Source organism: Thermobia domestica, chromosome 10 (genome assembly GCF_964235325.1).
Source record: "Thermobia domestica chromosome 10, izTheDome1.hap1.1, whole genome shotgun sequence".
In the NCBI taxonomy this organism is placed as follows: domain Eukaryota; kingdom Metazoa; phylum Arthropoda; class Insecta; order Zygentoma; family Lepismatidae; genus Thermobia; species Thermobia domestica.
The window spans coordinates 213,998,292-214,021,253 of record NC_137463.1 but is presented as its reverse complement, the minus strand read 5'-3'; the positions used below and the strand labels follow the sequence as shown (position 1 = coordinate 214,021,253).

At 36.8% G+C, this 22,962-nt stretch overlaps 1 protein-coding gene across 1 annotated transcript in view; it reads right to left on the bottom strand.

Moving 5' to 3' along the window:
- The window catches only part of LOC145662981 (pre-mRNA-processing factor 17), a 58,492-nt gene extending 35,738 nt beyond the window's left edge, over positions 1 to 22,754 (bottom strand). Inside the window, exons 1-4 of the mRNA XM_081729076.1 lie at positions 22,214 to 22,754; positions 10,705 to 10,921; positions 8,040 to 8,269; positions 4,068 to 4,164 (exon numbers count right to left, since the gene is read on the bottom strand). Of these exons, the coding sequence (XP_081585202.1) occupies positions 4,068 to 4,164; positions 8,040 to 8,269; positions 10,705 to 10,921; positions 22,214 to 22,372 (703 nt within the window). The 5' untranslated portion in view covers positions 22,373 to 22,754. The remainder of the gene's footprint in view (positions 1 to 4,067; positions 4,165 to 8,039; positions 8,270 to 10,704; positions 10,922 to 22,213) is intronic.
- Between the last annotated feature and the right edge of the window lie 208 nt (positions 22,755 to 22,962).

Below are 22,962 nucleotides of genomic sequence, written 5' to 3'. Positions count from 1 at the left end.
CGTTGCTGCTATTGTGTATTATTTATCATATGCGAGATACTTATCGAAAATCATTCGACCTGCTGAAATACTCAGTAAAATGTTCACGAAAACCGAAATTGTTTCAGTAGTGGACGAAAACAGTAATGAGGATTAATTTCTTTTAATTCATTCTTTATTTGATCATATTAAACACACATATACAATAATGCCATCGAAACAAACTAAACACATAAATATCTATTAACAACAGGCATATTATTACAAAACAAGAACAATTACTAAACAAAGATATATATATATATATATATATATATATATATATATATCACAGAACATTGATTATTTTTTATTTATTGAACAATTTCCCAGATACAGCATAACTTTGCCATTTTACACAGGGACATGCTAACAAAAGAAAGAAAAAAAACAAGACAACAATAACAACAACATAGAAAAAAAAGAGTGTAAAAGTAAAACTATTCCGTCAAAGCTCGTTTAATTGCTCTTTCAAACACTGGGTAGCTCGAAAAAATGTCCACATCAGTTGTTACTTGATTATAACTGTTTGGTAGTCTATAAAAAAGAGACCTCTGTATAACAGCCAACCTAGGACGGGCAAGATGGAATAGGTGGGTATTCCGAGTGATGCGGGAAGGGACACGTAAGGATAGTTCCTGAAGTAATATTTCCGATCTTAAGGTTCCATTAACTATTTTATGTAGATATTTCAGGTCAGAGATAATTCTGCGTACTTCAGCAGTCTGAATATTAAGATGTCGCAAGAGCTCCTTCTTAGATAATATTCGAAGTGCAGGAACACGAAATCGGACTATAGCAATGAAGAAATTGAGAACAGAATCAAGTCTGGAGAGATGTGTAGGTGCTGCCATGGCCCATATGGGAGAGCAGTATTCGATCTTGGGCGCTATTAAAGTCTTATAAAAAGTTGCTAATGAAGAAACAGTGCGTAGTTCGGTGAATCGATAAAGAAGTCCCAACATGCGCATTGAATTCTTTAGTATTGAGGAGATGTGGTCAGAGAAGGTGAGTTTTGAATCAAAGATGACACCAAGATCGTTATGACTAGCAGAATGTGTGATAGGGGAATCGTTGATATGGTATGTGGAGGGAACAGGAGACTTTTTCAAAGTAATAGTAATACTGTCACATTTGTTACTGTTGAGTTTCAAGTGCCACATTTCACACCAGCCTGTAAGGTAATTTATGTCTTCCTGTAGAGCAATTGTGTCATGGAGACACGATATTTCTCTGTATAACTTACAATCGTCAGCAAAAAGCAGAAGGCCACTAGGTTGAGCTGATAAGTGCGTGTAGAGATCATCCATATACAGGACAAACAGTAGAGGCCCAAGTACACTCCCCTGAGGCACCCCTGAGATCACGGGTTGGGGGTTAGAAGTCGCCCCTGAAAGAACAACTCTCTGTTTACGGTCCTTCAAGTAGCTTGTGATTAGAGAGAGAAATTTGCCATGTACATTAAATCTATTGGAGAGTTTATGAAGAAGATGGATGTGACTGACAGAATCAAAGGCCTTCGAGAGATCAAAGTAGATAACACCTAATTGAGTATTGTTATTCATACATTTGACTGCACAGGAAAGAAGAGTACTTAAGTTTGAGAGACTTGAGCTTTTCGGTAGAAAGCCGTGCTGAGAACTATGGATGTAAGGTGAGGTGAATTTAAGTAGCCTGTCTTTAATTATTTTTTCGCAGATAATTGATATTACAGAAAGAAGAGATATTGGCCTATAGGAGGATACATGATCTTTAAGTCCTGATTTATATATTGGGGTCACGTGAGCTAGTTTCCAACTGGTGGGATAATACCCTTCCTTGAAGCATCTATTGAATAAGATAGATAGAGGAACCGCAATAACTGAAGCAGTTTTGTTAAGAAAGAGAGGACTAATTTTATCAGGTCCAAGTGATCTATGTGGAGATAACGATAGCAAGAGAGCCAGAACTTCGCCCGGGGTGGTAGAGAGAATGGATAAGGTGCAAAATTAACACAAAAATGCGGGTATGTATAATTTCAGTTGATGTACAGCAGTGACGTAGCCAAGGGAGGTGCGACCAGGGTCGAGAACCCCCTTCACCCTCAGAGACCAAGTACCATTAAGACAAAAAATACTTGTTATCACAAGCTATAACAACTTCATCCCCCCCCCCCCATTCAAAGGTATTGGTTATCCTAGTGGTGTACAGTGTGTATCATATGTATACCACATAGATGCTGACCTATGTACATTTGCCTTTTTTTCACTATGAGGTACACTTGCAAACAAAATGAAAAAAAAAAATGTTGTTAGGGACCCTCTCAAGACAAAACTGGCAAAAAATTGTGGGTGTCCCAGTTAGACTTCCACTTTTTTCACTTTTTTTTTTTAATTTCAAAATTTTTTTTGACCAATTTTCAACCCCAAAAAATATTTTCCGACCTTTCTCTTGTTGAGAACATCTAACATCTTTTTTTCATGCAAATGGGTTCAGCCGTTCAGGAGAAAAAAAAAAAATCAATTTTCCTTGCCCCCTCTTTAGCACCCCTCCAAAAGCGCTTGGGGGACTGAAACTTTTGGAAACTGAGTTTCTTATAAATGTTAATCGATGCTGTAAATTTGGTGCAGATATGCTTGGGAGCAGTTTTCACATGCTTATTCCGCTAGGCCCTTTATTGAGTTTTCGGAAGATTCTGAGTTCTGATTTTCTAAGAATGTTCTCCATGTGGATGAATATTTCTTTTAAAAAAGAAAAAAAATAGCAGCAAGAGAGGAATTAGGAAAGCTCCAGAGAGGGTAGAAATCATATAAGAAGAAGAAATCATGCCTTTTACATTAAAATAGTCAAACAAATAAATAATAACAACAAAAAAATCTAAATCTAGAATCTGGATTATTAAATAAAAGATGAGGATACTGAATAAACAATCGTGCAGGGTTTGTAGATAAGAACAAGAATTTTAGGAAAACTAAAAAAGGATCAAAAGATTGCGATCTTGACCAATACTTAGTTTTTGGATCAGGGGCCACCAAATTTTTGAAGAATCCCTAAATAGAGTTTTTATATTTTCTACGGAATAAGAACATCATACTGAGTTAAGTGACAGTATAGGTTTGGCTACACTGTATGTAGTCCTTCAGATATAAGGTGAACAAGAAAATTTTTGACTGAAATGTATTGGATCTTTAGATTTAAAAACTAAATTTAGAATCAGGATTATTAAATAAACGATGAGGTCACTGAATAAACCATCGTGGAGGTTTGTAGATGAGAAAAAAAGAATGAAGTTCTACATAGGTGATCGGAAACACATAACCAAAGACAATACCAAGAAGGTTAATTGTGAATACTTTTAGAACACATTTATTTAGACGTGATCTATGCGGCTACACACACACACATATATATATATGTATATACATACATACATGCACGCATATCCTTATTCTGTACTAGCCTTCGCAAATATTGCGAAGCATAAAGCAATGCAAAATTCCAGAAATCAATTAGTAACTGCTATTATCGCAAACTAAAACGCAGTTCGTGTGTTGCGTTGACGCTAACCGTTAAGGAATGGGGCCCATAGTCCCAAGAAAAGAGTGCGATGGGGTTCGAAATGACAGCTAAATATCGAGATAAGGTTACGGTGCGACAGTATCAAAATTTTAGTCTTGCCAATTCTCTCTACTTCACACGAGTGTATTCCCATCTTGTCAAACGACTATTCAATAAATATCTTCTTTAAAGCAGAAGTGCTAATTTTTAGAATTGTCAGAAAGTTTTACTGCAACTGCGAAGCAGGCTACTAAAATTCCATTATATAAAATCTACTTACGTATGTAAGTGCCTCTTTCAGGAACTTAAACTTCTTTGACTTTTCTTTTGTTTAATACTTTGTTCTGTACGATATGAAAATGAACTCGTGACCTTCCTAAAGTTACTCTGAAAAATGTTTAAAGTCAATAGCCAATGTTATTCACAACAAGCTCCTCCATCTGTAAGTACGGTTCGATTGAGCAGACATTAACTGTTCACATTCTTATGACTAACCAGAGAACAATACTTACTGTGCAAAACAGTTTTCTCTTCCAGTGGTTTCTCGTCAACTTGCTTTCCACGTTTCTGACGTTTAGCTAAAATTTCTTCAAGCTCCATAGCTTCTTCCTAAACATGAAAAAATAAATAAATAAATAAAATAAATAAATAAATAAAATAAAGTCAGATATTGAAATTTGGATTTCTTTAGTGAAAATAAGTCACTTCAGTCGATATAGATTACACATATATACTTCTGACTTACCTCGTTGGTCGAATGTCATATGGTGAATTATCAAATTTTCGCTGGCTCTGTATATGCATTTATAAAATATTAAAAGTGTATTGGTAAGTTGGATAAGACGAATATGAAAAAGTAGTATTTATGTCCTGAAACGTTTCCATGATTGAATTTTCAAATACCCTGACCTACGAGTTGCTTCGAAACTTTTCGTAGTAAGAGAAATAAGTGAGGGGATAAAGTAGAAATAAATATTACAGGCAGAGACGACGAAATATTGAGTTAACCAGGAGCATATCAGATCATAAGCTTTCTATCCTTCGTTTCGAGATGATGTATCCGTATGGATTTCATAATGACATTATGAAGAACAAGACCTACTACCGTGGGCTCCGAACCAAGACCAGAGCATTTGGTGAATGCACAGACTATCATGCAGGATTAATTCTCAAAATATATCATGTTTTCCATTACACTATACAGCTTTCAAGAGAACTGAATTACTGAACCATGTCACTTGTCACGACAAAGTATAGTCCCGGGTTCGATTCCCGGTGGGGCACTCGGTCGAAAAAAGTGTAACAGCTTTTTCAGGCCAGCCACCTTGAATGAGGTTTTCCTGCGTCTTCCTCATTCACACCAGGCAAATGCCGGGGTGATACCTAACTTATAGGTCCCAGGCCGCTTCCTTCCTTCCCTTTCCCCGGATAGTGTGCTCGCAGAGGGACGTCATCTCTCAAACGTGACGGGCTAAATGGCCATAGATGCCGAGAGCCCAGAAATCTAAATCCTAAATGACAAAGTATAAGTGTGATCCAATAACTGTCACCGTCAATATCAGTTCTCAAATTATTCTCATTTAGATTACACTCATTATGTTCGTTTTCGGAACACTAGTATAAATGTTCTGATATATGAGCTAACTAATTTACCCATCTGTTTTTATTAAATTTTTTATGCTCAAATTTGAATGGAACAGACGAATCCCAGCATGGATATAAGTAAACAAAATAAGAGCTGGATGTACCTACATGATAGTTGCGGAAAAAAACATTATGGGAATATTAAATATATTCTTTCAAGCTCTCAAAACTAGGATATCTTGTCCTCAAAGCAAAGAAAAAATAAATGCCCAGCCCAAAATAAGTAATGGGTTATGTTTATATCTGACAATTAAACCAAAGACCAGATCGTACTTAACAAAAAGTGATTCATTGAAAAAAATCATTGTTAGACATTAAAATAATTTAAAATGCCACTTTATCAGGTAACAACTAGATATTTCGGGAAAAATCTTATCCGCAATATCCTTCTTCTCTCGTTTCAAATGTATGATGACAAATAAAGTAAATTATAAGTGTTCATTACATGTTTTTACCTGTGAATATCTTTTAGAAAGTTAGCAATTTAATTATATGGTTATATTTATTAGAAAAACTTTGTTAATTCGCATCGGAACCTAATTTTCTGTATTTCGGTCTGTTTAGGTAACTAAGTAGAGTAAAAGAAATTGATATATATATACTGTATATATAATCTGTGAGGACATGGAGGGCTATGGTTGGTCTGAAAATGATGCTCTCTGATTAGGAAAAACTGTGGACTTAGTTGATAACTAATACCTCTGTTGAAATAGCTGTCTTCTCTGAATATAGTTATCAGTTTTTTTTTTTTTTTTTTTTTTTTTTTTTTCTATTCCAATACCCTGAACATCTGGGAAGTGTAGTGGTTTCAGATAATGTTTGTGATGGAGACATTAGCTATCGACTTAGTTTTAGCTAAGGCTTTCCTAATCAGAAAGTATCAGTCATCCAACGATCGACTAGACAATCCAGCAACCAATCACAGCCCTCCATGTCGACCCCAGATAGCACATATACAGTTCCTCTGTCTAGTCTTTTCATACTAGCTCTGAAAATAAGAACAATGTCTATTCTCGAAACGTTACACAACGAACACATTACCTGGTTGATAACTCGAAAAGTTATCTGCATCACGACACTACAAAAGCTTCAGCTCATGGCTGGGACATTGTTTAAGAAGAATTTCTATTATGAAAAAAGTGATGGAAAGTATGGTGGAAAATAAAAGCTGAGGACCATAGAACATGGCAACTTTTTAATTTGTGGTGAAGTGACTTATCAATGATGGCTGGTTTATTAGAATTAACAGTTTCAATACTGAGGCTACATGAGACGTGTACCTACAGATTGATTTAAATAAGCATCACGTGATCTCCCACCGGGAATTTAATCTGGGTCTACCACGCTAAAAGTGTCTATGTGAATCATATAACCACGAGAAAACTCACCAGTGAAAAATACTTGAGAAAGAAGTCGAGTCACAAACCTAACGAAAATTACAGATATAGACCACAATGCACGGTGATTTGTGCCTTACAGGTTTAATTTAAATACACTGTTTACAGTACTGAGATGTTGAATAATGAAAGCATTACCCTCGAGGACACTATGGTAAGGTTTTTTTTTTTTTTTTTTTTTTTTTTTTTTTTTTTTTTTTTTGCAACATTGCTTCTTTTCAGATTTTCTAACTGACTGATGAAGCGGCAACCAGAACTGAAAACTACTTACTCTCCGTATTTTGTTATGAGCAGAGAAAAATTATGAAACATCTTTTCTGGGGTTAATAATGCGCGAATATCGTAAACGGAAACTGAATCTTAATGTCCCTCGATCAGTTGCTGTTTATGAAGTAGTCGTGTAAATTTTTGTGTTTTGCGTTATGTAGCACCGAAGTTATGAAGGATGAAACTTACTATGAACGTGGGTTCCGAACCAGAACCGGGGCTTGAATCCTTCGCACAACAGACTATCATGCAAGATCAACTAAGAGAACTGGATTATAACACTACGGCATAGATCAAGGAGGGGTGCCTACTATGGTGCGAAACCTCGCAACTTTACCAAGGAGGCCCTTCACCCCAGCCTCCTAATAGGTCGAATTGACATGCTTTTTAGTTTTGTATTAGTCGGCAATGTTCTTCCACCCCGCTGTCAGTTCTGTGGAGAGGTCGTTCTCAAAACTGAAATTAGTGAAAAACTATGTGAGAAGCACAATGGGCGAAAACAAATTAAGTAATCTAACACTGCTCTCAATAAATGCGGATGAAGCTGAAAAAACGGATATACGGGAGTCAGTAAAGAATTTTGCTGACAGGTTAACAAGAGGCAAACCATTCAATTAATTTCTGCTACTCTTCATGAAGACTGACGTCACTGACAGCAAAGAAGTAAGTCCATCTTCAATTCTGAAGTTTGTTGAATAAACTATATGTATAACAAAGTGATTTCCATTTATGAATATTTAGGCCTAGTAGTTGCATGCTTGTGAACTCATTATTCACAGATACAGGGAAGTATGGTTATTTATTAGGTTATCTATCATTCCACAAAAAATGTTGTTAAGGCGGGGGCCCTGGGTATTCTCTTGCGGGGGGAGGCATAAAAAGTAGTTACGCCACTGAGGCCAAGGCATATAACTTTCGTTTAATTTTATTATATAATTTATCTAAAGGTCTACTGAAAGCTACATATTCATATTTTAATCATCTCGTTTTCTATACAACAAATTGCATTTAAAGAAGCATTTCCCATCCATTTTACCTTTACATGACTGTACATGATACAATAACAACTGATGAATTTTATAAATTTATTTCACCACCTTTAACCTTTCCTCGCATAGTGTGTAATATTTAAAAACAAACCCAAAATACGCAACAACGTTATAATCCACTGCCTACCTCGGAAGGTTTCATGACTCTCTTCTCATCCACGTAACCACCCCACGGGCCCAGAAAACCTTCGATGTCGGAAGGATTGTCATTTTTCTCCCTTTTCCTTTTGTCCAAAGGTCTCTTACTAGTGCTCTCAAAAACGGTTTTCCCATCTGATTCGCTCGCTGCGAGTGTATGGCCTACGAAATTCTTCCCTTCTTCCGCTCGGCCGTCCACGGTAGGATCCAGTGCATAGCCTGCAAATAACAGAATGTATCACCCATATCCTGTTAAAACGAACATGTAGGCATAAAATGAACTTTAAAAATGACAGTAACACTTTCCTTACAAACTGAAGTTCATTAGCATCTTCATATTTTACTTTCAACTTACCATACGAAATATTATTATAAACAATTACTTGCTATTTTGTAACACTAAAAATCTGTTCAACTGTTACTACACACCACCGAACTCAAGCTGGATATATTTCTGTTCATGCTTCACTTCTTATAGCTGAGCAAACTGCTGCAACCTCCCAGAACAATTACATATTGACTTTAATCCAAGACATCTAATTCTTGTAAGACTAATTCTAAGATTTGTAAATTCTTTTTAAAGCTAAAATCATTTTCCAATGAAGTTCTTTTATAATGGATTCTGGTAGCACCTCATTTCATTTTGCACGGAATAAACTATTTAAACTGCCAAACAAAACAATACGAGGGGTAGTCATAAAGTTTAAATCATCACATCGAAAAAAAAAACATATTTCTCCCAACGATGGATGACTTGACGAAGACCTTACTTCTAGAAGTCTTAACTTTGGTTGTTCGTAAAACATTCCACCTCGAGAATCACCTTGCTGCCATCCTGGAAATGCCTGCACTTTGGTCTCTTCATCTGCAGGAAGAGGAAAAAAAGTCACTGGGTGCCAAGTGTGGAGAATATGAGGGAAGAGGCAAAAATACGATAATCCAAAGAAGCGCATGTGTGACTATGTCCTATGCAGAATGAGCTGGGTCGTTGTTATGAAAAAAAAAAGACCCTCTTGGACAGCCTCCTGCAACATCGTCAGGAGATTTCGGTAGTATGCTCCTGCGATGGTCTGCGGCTTACGGTTAGCACCACACCAAGTCAGTCCAGACAGCACTCAACATCACTTTCCCCGAAGATGACTGGGTCTTCGCCTTTTACGGCGAAGGTGAATCCACATGTTTCCACTGTTTGCTTTGCTCCTTTGTCTCGAGGTTACAGTGGTACACCCAGCACTCGTCCATGGGCTTAGGCGTTTTAAGAAGTCGTCTGGATTGGCCTAACACAAATGCAACATTTCCACTGCTGCTTCGGTTCGGCGGACTTTTTCAATAGGTGTGAGCAGTCGCGGAACCCAGTAGGCGGCGACCTTTGTAATGTGCAAAATGTTCTGCAAGATCGTGAAAACTGATTCGTGACTGATTTTTGCTTTTTCCACTATCGCCACGATTGTGATAGGTCTGTCCGCGAAAACCAGGGCTGTCACTTCTCTTGCGATTCTCGGTTTTAAACAGAGAGATGTCTGTCACTTCGTTCTTCGTCATTCAGACTTCTCTGACAACACTGAAAGCGTCTGCGCCACCTCACTACTAGGTCGTATGATGGTGGATTGTTGCCATACATTTCCACCAACTCAGCGTTCTTTCCATGGATTGTTGCAGCGTTCTTTCACTTCAAATGAAGAAAACGAACTGACGCACGATACTTTTCTTTATCAATAGGTTGCGCCATTTTGTTTGGCTTGTCTTGCGGCATGCGATGGTACTGTGGCGCGAAGATTTCACTGTGTATCAAGACTACAGACATGTACACTAATGTCCAAAATTATTGTCGCATATCTATAACTGTCTTCTTGTAAGAGTATAATTTGATTATGATTTTGCAGGGTACTTTTAATACCGATACTATGTTTACAATCGGGAAATGTATATTTGTGGTAAATATCATAGGAAAAGAATTATAAATACGAAAATTAGAATGAGTAAAACAAAATGTTGCTAAATGGACAATAAAGTTTTATTTTCGTTTTATTGTTTTTGTTTACTGCTCTTTTTACAAGAAATTTGTCACATACATGTCTTTGCCGATTATACACATACTAATATTGTAAGAAATACCGGGCGAATTCGTTATCAATTTATATTCCTACAACAACATATTTATAGACATTCGACAATAATTTTGGACATGAGTGTATCTACAGAGAAGCAAAAAATTAGTTAAGTAATTTTTTTCGAGGTGATAACTAAAACTTTATGACTGCCTCTTGTATATCATTGAATTACCAAAATGTCATCATTCTGCAGAGCAGCCCTATAAAACCCAACACTCTTTCTCGAAAATCCTACAAAGAACATCAAAAAAGGAGGAAAAGCTTACAATTTACCTAAAAAATTCGTTCCTCTGATTACGCTCATATATAGATAGATGAAAGAAATACATAATACATTACCATACATGAAAAGGTAAATCCTTTATTTAATCATTTTATGTATAATCTGCTTTAAAGAAATGAAGGTATGAAAAATTTTGTGACGTTATTCTAAGAAATGCTCTTATTACAAGGCTAAGTATACACCAATAAAATAAAACAAAAATTGCGAACATTTTATGCCATGTCTACGATATAAATTAAATTTAAATTTGTCCACCTTACCATAACTGGTAAACGTCCTTCTCTGCGTTTCAAACTGAAAATCGCTGATATGAGCTGGTTCAACATATCCTGAAAGTATATTCTTATGTGCTTTCTGTTGTTGAGTCTGAAAAGGATTTTCTGGTCCAACTTGCGGTGCAAATAATTCATCATATTTAGGGTTGAATGTTAGTTCTTTGGTGTCTGCATCAACGTGCCTCAACGTTTCCACCGATCCCTGTAAAAATAAACAACACATTGGTTGGTAAGTCCCGTCACAAGAAAGAAATATAGAAATTTTAAGAAAAAAATTCTCTGCAAGAGCCGGTGTGGGATAAGAATACACATAGGAATGCTAAAATATTACTATACCACACGTATTTCGTACCCATTATATTTAAGATGCGGATAACAAACACTGATGAAAAGACTCCTTGGTTGTTTTGAGTTTACCTTCCCTTTTCAGCACCGAGACAACATGAGACGCACACCTACAGTTTAAGATGGAATTGAATCAAATTTCACGGCTCTTCTACCGGGAATCGAACCAGAGATCCCCGTACACCAAATGATGAAAAGAGAGTCGAGCAAAATCCAACCAACGGAGGTAAGAATCCTCGAAAACAATCAATTATGTAAATCCATGCAAAATCGAATAAGAAATTAAATCATCAGAAATAAATACAACCAAAACAGTACTCAAGAATGAACAGAAAAATCCAGCTACGCTGTATGGGCATGTTGAAAGGATGGACGAACGCTTCCCTAAGAAGATTCTAAGACAGCTGCTGGAAAAGTTTCTGTAATCAACATGAAAAAATATATGTGAAACTGGAAATGATTTCCTTTAGTCAGGGTTGGCAAAAAACATGTTTTTTAAAACCCTTTTTTTGTTTGTTTAAACAATTTGCTCTATGTATTTATATTACATATGGACAGAAATAAGTTTATTTCGTTTTGGTGTTATTACGCAACAACGGGTTTATGCTGGAAGGGGTCACATACGCTTAAAGGAGAATCCAAACCGCTTCTCCACTTACATCCGAGAGAAACTGTCCTCCTTTTGGACTTGGAACAGCAGAATGGAAGTTCCACCCATTTCACTCGGGCATCAAATAGTATATTCGCTTATTCGGAAATCAGGACTGTCCCGTTTCATTATAATGTTGGGTGGTCCGGTCAGTAAATTTCTTAAATTGGGAAACTCCTGCCTTAGCCACCGAGAAAATCCTGTTATTACTTTTTGTGCAAAACAAGAACGGGAAAATCCCGTTATTGCTTTGCATGTAAAATTTTAAAATCAACGTATCATAACCGGTACGCTAAAACTGAGGTATTAAATTACAAATTTAGTATGTAGATATCATTCAATAAAATTAAAACTGAAAGTCCAATCCAAGCTACTGTTGGAAGCTACGTAGACAGTCGATAAATTTTGCTAATTTCTATCAATATATTTAAGCAACCTTGGCTTCTTTATAAAACAACAAGCATTCAGGCATACAATTTGGTTTAGTTTCGTATGTTTAGGCTTAATATCCTTATGTAATACTGAGGTTATCTTCGTATGTTTAGGCTTAATATCCTTATGTAATACTGAGGTTATCAAGGAGAAGACTTTCGCTTAGAGTGACATCCGAACTGCTAGTTGGTTTATACTTGAGAGAAGGGTTGTGGTTCGACCGAGAACTGAACATAGGACGCATTGATTAAAAGGTAAAAAGGAGATAAAACTAATGCAAATGGTTTGATATATGGAAACGTCACCATGCAGTTCACGCGATTTAAAGCAATTTTATTTATTTATTTATTTATTTTTACCAGTTGTTTTCTTGAAAATACCAGCTGGTTTAAACTAGCCAAGCCTGACATTATTGTTTTTCAAAGTATTCACCTTTAAGATCGATACACTTTCGAGTGCGCTCAAACCAATTTTGACAGGATTTTATCCGCTCTGCTGATGTTATCTCAGAAATCGTTGTTCGGAATGTGTCAAGAATCCCATAGCAGAACATGCCGCGATTCGCTAGCAAATTTGCTGCGCATGTGCAGAAAAATTGCCAGAGGAAAAAATAATAGCCAACAGAAAAGTATAAAAACATGCCTGCTATGTGTAGATGTCTAAAATGCACGAACGACTCGCATAACTTCTTCAAACTTCTGAGTTTTTTAGTACATTTCCATTTCAGTTTTTGACAGATATAGAGTAGAACAGATTATTTTTTGAATACAAGCTTTTCATTAAATCTATGCAGGACTTGGTAACAAGCTCAAGACATTAAGGAAAGCTTTTTGAATTGAAGACTTCTTTAAAATTGCAGTAACAGGTTTTCGACACAAATACTCTGTTGCAGTAAAGCTAATGATGCTTTGTTTGAATATACCATTGCTTGAGGCCATACCTGAAAGTTTGGGTTCAGTGGCTACTAATGTGAGGAGAAAAGGCCAGCAGCAAAGGATGGACTTAGTGATGATATTGGAACAACAGATCAGCTTACATACATTATCCTAAATAGACCCCCATCAGGATATTTAACATTTAAAAAAAAAATCCTTAAAGCTGTTCTCATTAAAATATACGGTATATCATATCATAATTATTTTAAATCTGCTCCTTTTAGCAAAACTCTTTCAAAAAATGTGACTTCACAGGTTGTAACTCGAACTAGCGATACCGCTGAAAACTACCATGCTTCATGTAACGCTATAATAAAAACATGATAGTATCGTCTTGATTTTTATTTTGGAATTCCTGCAGAACATTTTTGACTTAAAAGCTCATCGCAGAAAGACAAAGTCCTGCCATTGGGGTCAAGAACTGCTTCAGGCGACAAAAACCGCTCACTACGCTCTTATTTGTCATGTGACACCAAAAGGGAAGTCATTAGATGATAAATCAGGTAAGTACGAAAAATGACTCATTAATTCGGTATTTCACCGGACAAAAAAGTTAAGTTTAGTATGCTAAGTAGAAACTGGCATTGTCGCAGTGAAGAATGATGCGACGATGAATGTTTTAGGCAATTCATTGATGACTTCAAGCAAACAAATTGTAGTATACAACTCAGTATACACAGTCCATCGATCGTCTAGAAGCTATGGTTGTCACATGTTCGATATAACCAACGAAACAAGCAATCCCTCTTTGCTTGGCAGCACTACTCGAACGAACAACTTTCGTTGGTTTCGGCTCATTTTGAAACACCCAAACAGTGAACTGCTTTTTAGTTTCGGCTTTGTATGAATACCTAAGTATTATCCTTTGTAACGATGTAGTACACCAAATTTGATTTACTTGAGTTCAATTTTTTAAACATTTCTTTACACCAGTTGACGCGAGCCTCTTTTCGAACTTCGATCAAGTTGTATGGTATCCAATGACTTTAAAGTTTACGTACGTTCAAGTGGCCATGCAAAATTGAATGTGTTGCTTTTATATCAATACTGAAGGATGTCTGAATCTTACAGTATGTCACATGACGGTCTCTCTCAATTACTTCATGCACAGCATATACATTAATGGCAACAACATACAACAGACCGAGCAATGTGCGGCCACGCTGGAATTCACAAAACCAACTGAAATGAAATGAAACTTTGGTTTAACGTCCCACAGTTATGCCCTTTAGGCTAATGTAGAAGGATGATTAATGAAAGTGAATGATTGAAGAAGTACTAAATTAATTAAGATATGCTTAAATGAATTCCAAAGTAAAGTCCGGGTAGGAAAATTTTCGTCCACGAGCTTTCACGTCGAGAGTGGCCTGAAACAAGGAGATACGTTGTCGCCATTGTTATTCAACTTTGTCGTGGAGTACGCTATAAGGAAAATCAAAGATAGAAACCACGGCCTAGAGTTGAGTGGTACTCACCAGGTTATGGCGTATGCTGATGATGTAAATTTAATAGGGGATGATAGGAGAACAATAGAGAGAAATGCAGAGGTCTTATTAAGCGCTTGCAGGGACATGGATTTAGAAGTAAATGCAGAGAAAACTAAATACATGGAAGTGCGTCGGGACCGCAATACGGCAAATTGTGGATGCGTTAAAATATTAAATAATACTTTTGATAACGTGAATACTTTTAAATATCTAGGATCAATATTAACAGACGAAAACCATATTCACGAAGAAATTAAATGGCGACTAAAAGCAGGGAATTCGTGTTATTATTCAGTTCAAAATCTCTTGTCTAGCAAATTCTGTCGAGGAATTTTAAGCTTACAATATATAAAACAACAATCATGCTTGTTGTACTATATGGTTGAGAAACATGATCGTTTACACTGAGGGAAGAACGTAGATTGAAAGTATTCGAGAACAAGATCCTGAGACGAATATTCGGACCCAAGAGGAATGGGAATGGGGAACAGCGGAAACTTCATAACTAGGAACTACATAATTTATACGGTTTACCAAACATTGTTAGGCTCATCAACCCTACGAGGCTCAGGTCACTAGGTTATAGTCAGAATGGAAGAAAGTAGGAACACTTTCAAAGTTTTGACTGAAAATCAAATCGGAAAACGACTATTAGGAAGACCTAGGCACAGATGGGAGGACAATATTAAGGGAGCGAGGTTCAGCATATTGCTGCTCTACCACCTAACCTTTGTCAAGGAAATACATTCAGTTATACAATAAAACACAATTGAGTACAAAATATACGGTAATATACAACAAAAATACAGGTATACATTATGATGACAAAAAAAAAAAAAAAAAAAAGAAAAAATAGCACTTTTAACAAAACACACACGAATACTACAAGTGAAGAAAGAAAAAAAAAAGAGATACAAATACAAACATGAAAACGAACACAAACCTATCAATAACATGGTGACAAAATAAGGTTATGATTGTCACCCGATAGCAGAACTTTCTTTTTCTTTCTGCGATGAGCTTTAGTAAGTCAAAAATTTTCAGCAGGGATTCTTCAAAAAAATTTCTGCAGGAATTCTTCAAAAAATCTCTGCAGGAATTCTGCAAAACTTTTCTGCAGGAGACACACTTGTGATTGTTAAAATACGCTTTAAACGACGTAAAAAACAGTTCAAACTATATTTATGCGAGTCGTCCGTGCATTTAAGACATCTACAGAAGGCTGTTTCAGCCTTATGGTAGTGACGTACTTACCCGTGCCCTAGGGCGTAAAACCCCGTTTCCACCAACGATCATGTTCGATGTGAGAGCCCTGTTGGTGAACGATTGCACGACATCGTAGTTTCTACTGAAGGAGACCTCTATTGAGCACTGCCTGATCCAATTTCGCCCACTCCTCCTTGCACACTTTCCAAAGGCCACTAAGTGTAGTCGGATGACGCTTATTGATGTTCCGTTTGAGGAGGCCGAAAGCACTGAAGTCTATAGGGGATGCATCTAGTGACTTGACGGGGATGTCTCGAAAGGGGATAACCTTTACACCTGTCTCTTGTTCCATACGTGTCATATAGGCTACCGTTCGTTTGGCAGTATGGCTGCTGGCCTTGTCCTGGTGGATGAACACTCTGTCAGTGTCATTGTCATACAAAGCCGGGGCATGTTGGCGATAAATGGGTTCCAGTACATGCTCGATATAATACGCTGCATTCACCTTGATATTTGATTAAACCCGATGTATCGGAAGCTTTCCTTTTGCACAGAAACCCGTCACTACCATAAATCACTTTGGAAAACTCTCCTTGCAGGAGCGAACCCACTTTGCATGATCGATTCCATCACTGCGGCGGTAGTAAATTGCACGCATCTGCTGGGATCCTGTGAAATAGACTCATGCTTCATCTCAGGTGATCACATAACGCCATTTGTCACCTGCCAGGTAACCTTCATACAGCCTTTTGCATGCCACCCGCCGTTCTGCGATGTGCGTTGGCTTCAGACCATGGACCCGCCGCTTGTGTAATCCCAAATTGTCGCACATGATTCGGTGTACAGTTGCAGTTGACCGTCCAACACGCCTTGCTATGTCACGTTGGGTGAGTGGTTTCTCCTGGGTCACAAACCGGCGGACCTTGGCAATGACGTCTTGACTGCGTTGTGGAGCCGGTTGCTTCTTTTGCCCCTTTTGACGACGCATGGCAATGGTTTGCTCTGGGTTTGCATTGCGATGGATGGCTGCACTAATTCCCTTATCAGACACTGTGAAACCTTTCTTCTTGCACTGTGTTCTTATTCGGCTATAGCTGTAACCTATATCACAAAGTGCTACGATGTAGCCCTCCCAAAAAGGGTGGATTTTCGGCGGCATTCTGCTCACACACGTCTCTCCTCTGCACGGCTTGTACACAAGTGTCTGGCTACTCTGTACTGCGTGCGTCACGTTGCTGACGTGAAACTAGCGCCTCTGGTGACGACTGCAAATTGCTACCATAAGGATGAAACAGCCTTCTGTACACATATCAGACATGCTTTTATACTTTCCTGTTGGCTATTTATTTTTTCCTTTGGCAATTTTTCTGCACAGGCGCGGCAAATTTTCTGGGATCACATCGCAGATCGCGGCATATTCTGCTATGGGGGTTTGTCATTGACAATGCAGGGGCAGAGGGTGATGAAATATTTCTACAGTGCATGATTATTTAATAAAAAAATGTGTAGCAAGTCAAGTCTGATGTCACTTACGTGATTGAAATGATAGAATACAAATCATGAATACCTGAACTTAAATTTTGTTGGCTGAGCAAATACATTTTTAACATTTTCTTGAAGGAATTAAATGTTTTAACTTCTTTTACTACATTTGGTACAGCATTCTATGAAATTGGAGCTAATACTGAAAATACGTAGTACCGAATATCCATCATTTGCAAAACATTACAAATTACATGCAGACGGTTGTATGTTAAAAATGCTAATAATAATATGCACAGTAGCTCATATTATTATTATTATTATTATTAAATTAAAAGGAGAGAAAATGACTTGTCGAATGACCTGTATGTATTTTATTCCTATTTTAAATGATTATTCTTGTTTTATTTATCTGCTTATTGGTTTGCAACACTGAGAAAGAATAGTTCGAGACTTCGTTGTTTACCCTGGCGACGGGGAGAGCGGCTAAGCTTTTGTAATACCGGCAACATCCAACTGGTTGACAAACCGCACGTGGCCGCTAAAAACCATATGACAGTTTTACTGTTGATAAGACAAGTTGGTTTAGCTTTGAAAACCACTATATATTAGGTAAACTGACAATAGAGCAAACTGTGTCAGTGTTTCAAACCCTATGTCTTAGTAAATAACCTAGATGGCATATGTGATCATAGAAATGTTGAGACAGTATGCGGGCAAGGTTCTAGAACAAGATCTCCCTTCCCATTTAGCAGTAATAAAGACAGAAGATAACGTGCCCTGCGGGGTTCTAACCCGCCTACACTCGCTAACGCTCGTTCGGCATTCCTATGTGAATTAAATTTTAGTACAGAAAGGAACCAACCTAGCTACTAATCTATATACGGGGGTCTGTGTTCAAGAACCTTCCAAAAGGGCCACACGCAAGGCATTGTTCTTATTTTTTATTTTACAATCGTAGTTTATACGTATATCTACCATCGCTGACGTGCCTCCCGTCTTCGGACGCACCTTTATGCTCCGCTCCTGCCCTGACTCAGATAGCATTCGTGTTTTATAGTGAGCTCCTCCGTGGCTAAGCGGTTAGCGTATGCGCCTTTGGCGTGGGAGGCCCGGGTTCGATTCCCGGCGGGAGCTTATGTGGTTCGGATTCCACGTTAATCAGTAGGTCCACGTCTCATATAGCCTCGCTGCTGAACGGGACGTTAAACTCAAAATCAACTCAACTCTACTCGTGTTTTATAGTGGCCATGTAGCACAAGTTAGTTTGTACTTTTAAATTTGTTCGCGTTTCATGCAATACCTCACTGTTTTCAGTATTTCCGAATATGATAGTCTGCAACACGTAACATTAGAAAGTTGCTACTTTTGCGCAATAATACATTATGAATGAATACATAAGGAGAAACAAAGGAGGAAAATAACAAATATCTGCAAAATGCAATTACAATTGAAGTAGGGAAATGAGAAAAGAGTGATTATGAGTAAAGCATATTTACTTAACTATAAATACATAAAAAATATTAAAACAGCTTTATGTTCTTCCGATCAGGGAGCAATTAGCGGAGAAGATTCAATATTCAACCACCAAAACCTGAGAGAAAAGTAACTTTTATTACCTAGAAACAGCGTGACTGAATACTGCACTGATTGATAGTATTGCCTTCGTATCATTTACAGCACGTACAGATAAGGTTCACTCGAGCAGACGGTTCTACCAAATAGAAAAGTTACAGGTAAAATACGATGTGAAACATTTTTCGTGAAGAAACTAGAGTGTGAATATAAGTAAATACTGTTTATGTACAACACATGGAAATTAATTTTGAGTGAAAGTACAAATACTGTATGTTTAAGTGTGCTCTTCCACTATCCTCATTTATGTGTATAACAGCGTTTCACAACCGGTGTGCCGCAAATGAGCCGTTGGTTTGCCGCGAGTAAATCGAAACAAAATTATTAATTTTATAGTAATTAAATTGCAGGATATAGGGAAAAAATGTATATTTGTATTTCACATTACTATGAACCTCTAATATGAATCTACAATTTTAAGTTTCATACCGCGTTACTTTTCTGTACATTTTTAATTTTGAAAAAGGTATTTGTTATCATTGTTATGACGTTATGACCATTATTGCTTCTTTATTGTTGCACACTATTTCGTAACTTCAAATTTTAAAATATTCAATCCTTTCGACAAAACAAACATGCATACGAATTACCTACATTTGTATTTTAAAAATAAGAGATTTGTTTGTTCGTTCGTTATTTAGTGATCTTTCTTGTTAGTGAAAGTTTGGATGCGGTTTTCGAAGAAAGCGTATTTTTAAAAACCTAAGTCCAATATTTCATTGCAATTGTTTTCTATTTTTAAATTAGAATGAAAAAATAAGCATAATGATTTACCATGGTAGAAAACCAGTGATCGAGCTTTCTTCTCTGTGAGGAGATCAGTAATCACAGAAAAAGATACCATGCTATTTTATATTTAAATATAATAAAATCTATGAGTGTGCCGCGAGAATTCAAGTTACACCCATAGTATGCCGCAAGTTGAAAAAGGTCGGGCTCTCCTGCTGTGCTCTTGTCCTGGTTCAGTAAGATAGTATTCGTGCTTTTTAGCGAGCACCTAGCACAAGCTAGGTTCGTGTTTTATGCACTGTAATTTTTATGCCATACGGTCTAACTGTATTTATACTGAGCCCTTCTGAAGTCAATCTGCGAGTAGTAATGGAGTTCCTCATTTAGTGTATGCTCTGCTAAAAGAAATTTCTAACCTACAGGGTTGGTAAAATCCACGGCTTTTATTGGAAAAACGATAAGACCCGTTTTTTTTTTTTTTTTTTAAGTTTAAATCAGATTATTTGATTTAAATAATTTGCTTCTATGTATTTATATCACATATGGACAGAAATAAGTCTGTTTCGTCTTGGTGTTATTATACAACAACGGGGTTGCGCTGGAAGGGGTCACATAAGCTTAAAGCGGAATCCAAACCGCTTCTCGGCTTACACCCGAGAGAAATTGTCCTCCATTTGAACTCTAAACCGGGAATAATTGGCCACAAATGCGATACGTCTGCAGGCTCATTCGCGAAGGACTCCTGATAAAAATAGGTTGTACTGATCTTTACCTACTTGTTAATATAATTGTGTAAGAGTCATTTCAGAAAAACAAACAGATAAACAGTTGCACAAGTGAAACCATTATACAGAATTACATATGGACAATTTCAAAATACTGCAGAGTACAAAAGAACTAATTTAGTCCAAGTTAGTTCACTACGACTTTTATTAGTCCAAGTTAAAGAAATACAACGACTTAATTTGCATATCAGTAAGAAAAGTGAATAAAGATACGAATTATTTGAGTCTACTTTGGCTCTGACCCATTTATACATAAATACACACCAAAGATACTTCTGATTTCAATAAATGCCTTTCATGGGGTTTGTATGACCCCCCCCCCAAAAAAAAAGTACAGCATTTCGAGGTGTTTTATCAATAGTAAACATTATTAAAACGAAACAATACTTAGAATTTGTCTTTGATTGCAACTACATAACAATCATAACAAACTATTAAAAAATCACAAACTTATATAGTATATAAAATAAAAAGGTTGCTTTTGTACTATAATCTCTCTGAGTAATGAATGGGGAATTTAAGTCTGAATATAATACGAATAATATACGGAAGTGAAGCATAATAACCCAGAAATGTGAGTTCATCAAGATTTTACGAACATTCTTTTGGTTCGTTAAAAAAAAAAAAAAAAAGGTTGTTAAACCCAGCCTAAAAATTTCACAAATGTATCAAAATTTGGTAGAATCATCTGCTCGAATAATGCTTGCAGAGTGCAGTTTTACTATACGGATCCATAGATTTATAAAATTTACAGAAAAAAATTCTAATATTTTAACAGACTAGTGTATAACTAATGGAAATATGGTATGCACTTACTTGTGAGATATGCATTTACGTGGAAATATAGAAATGAAAGTCGAAGCTGAAATTCATGTAACTTCCCATAAGAAAATGAAAATGAAATGAAATCTTTGAGTTTTACGTCCCACGATTATGCCGGTTAGGCTAAAGGAGACGGTGAAGATGAGTAATGAATGAAATGGTGGAATGAAGAAAGTGGGAGGAAACGGGAGAACCACGAGAAAACCTACGCACACGGTGTTTGTCCACCACAAAGTTCACTTGGCGGGGGCTGGGATCGAACCCGGAACCCCAAGCACATAATTTCCCATAAGGTAACTACAGATGAATGTATAGTTCGTGAAATGTTTATGATAAATTACAACAAATATTATATTATAGTAGTTACTAGCTTATAAGCAACCGAAGTAGTTTCTGCTTCTACGTCCGACTTGAATTTGTAACGTTAAAAAAGTGAAAAGAAGGGTAACATTGTACACAAATATTGACGTTCAGGCAGCCATAAGGCACAGTGTATAAACTCATTGAACGTGAATCAGAGTAAACGAAAAGCGAGAGTCAAGAAGCGGAACCACTGAAATTCTGTTTAGAGTTTTAATGGGCACCTTCTTTTTGTAAGAAAACAACGAGTATTGCGTGGCTTCTAATCCCCCTTGTTCGATGCAGTTCGCTCGGACGTGTTTGTTAAGATAGCATTAGTGGTTTTTAGTGACTACATAGCGAAGGTTGGTTGGTGTCTTGAGAAAAAAAAAAAAGACCTGTTAAAGTGAATCTGCACCAGCGAACACCAAAAGTGAATGTTGAAAATACAAAAAGTGAAACCAAACAGAAAGAAGTATGTTTTTCATGAATTCCTGTGTGGAACAGTATAGTAAAACTGCACGGCCTGCAGATATGTCAGACGCCAACTTGCGTTAACCGTACGATAGTTGAGTAACCACCTACCAAACATTACCCTCACTATATTGCAAAACGTAATTTAATGAATAAGTCCTAAGAAGAACATACCGTAGGCACAACATCTGGTGCTGCACGTATAACAATAGAAGTCTGGGACGAAAATTTTTCACTTTCAATTGGTTTCAAGTGACTGTATTGTACGTTATCAGCTTGTCCTTGGTCTGAGTCACTGTCGTCACTACTCCCATATTGCTGTAATGCTAACATGTTTCTGAAGACACTTCAAAATGACTTGCTATAAATAATTTTAAAAGATACGAATATCTTACTACAGTTAATTACAAAAATCAAATTTCACTTTTGAACGGAGTAATTGATGCATTCTTGTTTAGAAAACCCTTGCACTCATTCGCAAAATATTACTTTCACAATGGATCAAACCATCTAAAGATCACATTCTAAAGAACTGCTACTTTACAACATATTTAAGCATCAATATATGCTTAATAATATATATTGAACCATTAGCAGGGTCGAATTCAGCACAGACCTCAGACACACACAGCGAAACACAGCTTTACTTCATTTTTACTCACTGCATCCTAAACCAGATCCTAAACGTAAACTTCTTTCACGGTCAACTTCTCAGAGGAAGTACTGTTTTCACTTCATCTTCTTCTTCATCTAATAAGAAAATTTATATCTTTTAATGTCGCAGCCATGTGGTCAAATTGATATTGCACTAGAAAATGTAAGATAGATAAAAGTTATAAAACAAGGAAATCATTTGCACTAAAAAAAAACGAGGTTACAACATGAGCAATAAACAAAATGGGAGTAAACTGTATAATACAAGC